The sequence below is a fragment of the Phaethon lepturus genome, unplaced genomic scaffold (genome assembly GCF_000687285.1).
Source record: "Phaethon lepturus isolate BGI_N335 unplaced genomic scaffold, ASM68728v1 scaffold2090, whole genome shotgun sequence".
In the NCBI taxonomy this organism is placed as follows: domain Eukaryota; kingdom Metazoa; phylum Chordata; class Aves; order Phaethontiformes; family Phaethontidae; genus Phaethon; species Phaethon lepturus.
Genome location: NW_010513810.1, coordinates 1 through 4,580, shown reverse-complemented (window position 1 = coordinate 4,580; position 4,580 = coordinate 1). Strand labels below are relative to the sequence as shown.

General features: G+C 39.6%; 1 protein-coding gene across 1 annotated transcript; it reads left to right on the top strand.

The window, feature by feature from the left end:
* Positions 1-3,469: 3,469 nt before the first annotated feature.
* LOC104615506 (lysophosphatidic acid receptor 1-like) lies at positions 3,470-4,438 on the top strand. The gene has a single exon (XM_010290949.1). It carries the CDS (start codon positions 3,470-3,472, stop codon positions 4,436-4,438), a length of 969 nt encoding a protein of 322 aa, XP_010289251.1.
* Positions 4,439-4,580: the final 142 nt, after the last annotated feature.

The window sequence follows — 4,580 nt, the reverse complement described above, 5'->3', positions numbered from 1 at the left end:
ATTCTGGGAGCTGCTAAGCACTTGTGATTCCTGTTGAGGTCTGAGAGCTGCAGGTTATGGCCGTTTCTGAAACTGCAAGCTCAGTTGTGTGAAGTTAGATTTTCCACAACAGCCACTTGAAATGAATGGTCATTAAAAATTCAGCCTGAAGCTTCCCATGTCTCTTTCTCAATCTCTTCAACATGTTCAGTAATTATTGTCTTCTCCACAGGCATAATTATCGGATAATTATTATTGAACTTTGAGATTCTATATAAAATAATGCCGTTTCTTCCACATGACAAATATCAAAATAATAGCAATTTGGACATTCAGATGAAGAAATATAAAAGCAATTATAGAACTAAAAAGTGTTGTGGAAGATGAAATCTAGATAAATATCAATCAAAGGCTTGCCAACAGCAAGGTACAGCCAGTATTTAAAGTGTTAGCCGGAGATATAGGAGATTAGGTTCAGTTCCCTTCGTACTGGACTTCTGCGTGATCTTAAGCAAATAATGTGATTGTTCTTTTCCCATCTGTAAAATGTAGATAACCCTCTTTCCTCACAGGTGTGTTGTGAGCATAAATACAAGAAAGATTACAAAGTTCCCAGAATATGGGAGTATAAGAATACCCTTGAATCAAGATTGTTTTATGTACAGGTTTGGCTAGGTAGTAGCCCTCTGTCTCACACAGTGTTTTCAATTCAAACTGCTTTTCATCTGGTTTTCAGAGCTCAAATTTTATTACAGAGGGTTGGAACATACAAATCTGGGGTTTTCTGTGGATTGAAGCCCACTAAAAAAGCAGTTTCTATAACAATATTGTCTCCTTTAATCTAGCAACATTATGCTAATTTTTATGCAATTATATTAGGGACAGAAGATTACAAAGCTTTTGTGAAGAGCTATTTATACTGCTTGATATTATTTTTAATTACATTCTGATCTCATGTCGTTTAGTGTTTCATGCTTGAACACAAAATTTTCAAATTTCAGAAATTTCAAGTAGCTTTTTCAGGAATATCTAGGGCACTTTGGAGCCCAAGATCATGGATATACTTTTCTTAGTAAGTAGGATACTTTTGAAGCTGTTACAGCTGTGGATAGCCTGCCGTTCACCACAGCCCTCACCCCCTCAGTTCACAGAGCCACAGAAAACCAGTCAGAAGAGATCAGGAGTGCATGTGGCTTGGTCTGGTGTCCTCTGCCATTCCTGACCAATGTTCAGCTGGGCTGTACATTACCTGCTGACATACTCACTGTTGTTAAAAGGACTTGCTGGCTTGTGGTGCTGGCACTGACAAAGTGACAGAAACAGTAGAGTCCTTGTTCAGCAACAACCTTGCACCAAAGGTGTGGTTGTCCCGTCTGTCCCAGTTCATTATAGGATGCACAAAGAATGGTTTATCTGTGGTTTATCATTCGATGTCCCATATTTTATAGGATATTAATAAATCAGCAGACTTGATTGATCAGTTCTCAGCCCTTATTTCTATATAATCATTCTTTGCACTGCCTTGTGACCATCTGAAATACCTATTACTTATTTGCATGAAGTATTTCTAGCATGTAATAAGTGTGTACTACTAATTGCACACTAACCTGAATATATTTTCATGTACTTCAACTTCAATAGAAAAAAATTAGAACTAGAAATAGAAAAGAAATAGAAAAAAGCTATAGAATTTTCTTTTTTAAGCCCAAAATTTTAACACAAATTTTTTATGTTGTAAACTCTGGCAGAACTATTATGTTGTTCACAGATTTACAGTTTAGAGTGAATTGCTGTTATAATGATCAGATGTCAGCACTGAGCTGCTTTGCAATATCATGGTATAAAATTGTTACTAATGCAAATTAATCCTTTGTTAGGATAACAGTAAAAAAAATGAACTCTGAATAACTTTGTAAGTAACATGGATTTACCTGAATCATTTTGCTAAAGGAAACTGCTCAGCTGCGGAGAGATACCAGATACCAGCCAGAGCATGCTGGAGATTTCTCTTTATATGTTGGCATTTTGAATAAAACATGGGGCGACACTGAGGCGACCCACACTCGGCGTTAGCAAATAAAAGGAGTCAATTCTGCGTGGGAAAAATATCCACCGTGCTGCTCATAAGGTACTGCTCACCTAAACCACTCTACTGTTCAAAAGCCCCATATTCCCCACTATAAACCGTCTTGTTTGTTCCAGCAGTGCCCTCTGCTGCCTGACAGCGTGAATCTGTGTCCAAACAGCATTTTCCCTTCAAGCCTTTTTTTTTATTATTTTAAAATTTAAATTTTTCCCCTCAAACTCATTTTAAACCTATTTCTCAAAAATCATTTCCCTTTAAAAAGACACAAAAAGAAAAGATAGAATGATATTACGTTGGTTTATTAACGTACAAGTTATAGATTCACTTTAAACAAGCAGACACAAAATATCCTGTAACAAAGGTATGAGTATAGATGTCTGTCATTTTCTGGCTACATTCTCATCCAAGAGTTAAGGTGGAAAAAAATGACATTTTCAGAGCTGCTTAGGCATCTTAAGTCTCCAGCACAATTAATCTACTGAAGGGTTAAGCCATTCTCCTTCATTTCCTTGTTTGAAAATAAAATTAATTCAATAACTCTTTAAATACTCAGTGCTGAGATAATTCTGAGGGCCCAAGCACAAGAGCATCTGTGGAGACAAAGGCTCTTACCTTATAGGATCCCCTTTCAAGTGTTGCAGTTCATCATACGGTTTTGCTGACAAGTTTGGGGTTTGTTCTGTAGATATGACCTAACTCTGCTTAGAAAAACAGCCACTGTTGACCACATCAATCTGTAATTGTAGTCAAGAGACAGTGAACAACTTGGTTCTGCAGTCTCTTGCTGAACCTTGAGCACTTTAGAAGTTTTCTGATGTGGCTGGAGTTGATCTGAGATTAGGACTTGCATCCTCACTGAACTGAGGTCCAGGTTAGTGACACAACAGTGATGTTCTTCTTTGAGTTCCACTGGTCACATACTCCCTGCCTCCAAAACAAAAAAATGACTGCTCTCCATTTTCTGACTCTCTAATCCTTTATCTATCTAATCTATTTTTGAGTTAAAGCTGAATTCACATTCATTCCATTTTAGAACATCCTCAAAAACTTTTAAACTACTGATGCAATCATTTATCTTCACCAGAACTGGCCAGTGTTTGCTCTTGAGAAAGGTTGCTTTAAGCAGATCATCTGTATAGTAGCAAATATGTTTTCCACCTTTGGCTATCCTAGCAACCTAAAGGTAATTGGCTATGCCCTGAGTTGGCAACCCAAATATTTAAAAACATGAGTGGTTAAAGTTTAATCCACTGTCATGATGATGATGTGGCAATAGAAGCTGTGTGTCAGGATTCATTCCTTGCCTGGAGAACAAGGTGGCAATACTCATGTAGTATGGTCCCTTATGGAATACGGGATGTGTAACGCAGACCTTGTTAATGGTTGAAAGTAGGATTTTCCACCATGAATGGATACCCAAACTGCTCTGCTAACCACACGAAAATTTGGAGTCATTATTTAGTACTTGCACTGGGCATCCCTCAACTGACCATTAACATAGCATCTGTGATCTTCAACTGCACAGTCATCTTCACTAGAATGGCGACAAAGGATCTGCACAAGCCTATCTCTATACTCTTCTGCAATTTGGCTTTTTCAGATCTCTTCACCAGCTTTTCTGGCTTTTGGATTTCAATGTTGTTCATCACCAATCCTGACATTACAGTCTTTGGATCCAAGGATATGCTTGCACCTTATGCCTTATATACCATGTCTATTTTATCCACCATCTATAACTTGGTAAGCATTGGAATTGAACGCTATCTGGCTGTGGCTAAAAGCATGAGGACAAGATTCAGGGTTGCTAGAAACCATTCCATAGCTGCAGTTTTCATTAACTGGGTCCTTGCTTTCTTTTTGGGCTGCTTGCCATTGATGGGGTGGAACTGCTTGCATATGGAAAAAAATCTCTCTGTCCTCTACAGTCCGTTTTGCGTTGACTACCTCATCTTCATTGCCATTCCCAATGTTGTGGTGGCTTTTATTATACCTCTGTTCACTTACCTTAGAATCATTATCATCTTGCGGAAAAGAAAGCTGAGAATGAAAGCGTGTGGACAAGCTAGTGGTACCTACAAATCAGCTGAAATCCAGGTTGCCAGAACTAGTATTTTTATTTGGCTCCTGGCATTGGTCTCCTACGCTCCTTTTTTTGCAGGAGTCATATTCGATGCAACTAACCATCAGTGCCCCACTGATCTCTACCCAGGTGTCTACATCTTTCGAAACTGCACGGCTATGCTGATAACCATGAACTGTTTGGGAAACCCCGTAATATATACCCTGAAAGCCAAAACCCTGGGGGCTAAACTCAAGGCTCTGAAATGCCTTTCCACCGACCGTGTCCGAGCCTGCACCATTGAGAACACCTAGCCGGGACTGCCCTTGGTCCAGGACTGCTGCCTTGCCAGACCTAGTCTATGGAATCGGAGAGAGATCTGAATTGAAGCCGGCCTCCTGCCCGCTCCCGGCGCCCGCGGCGCTTCAGCACCCGGCGAGGGGACAGCTCCGGGGC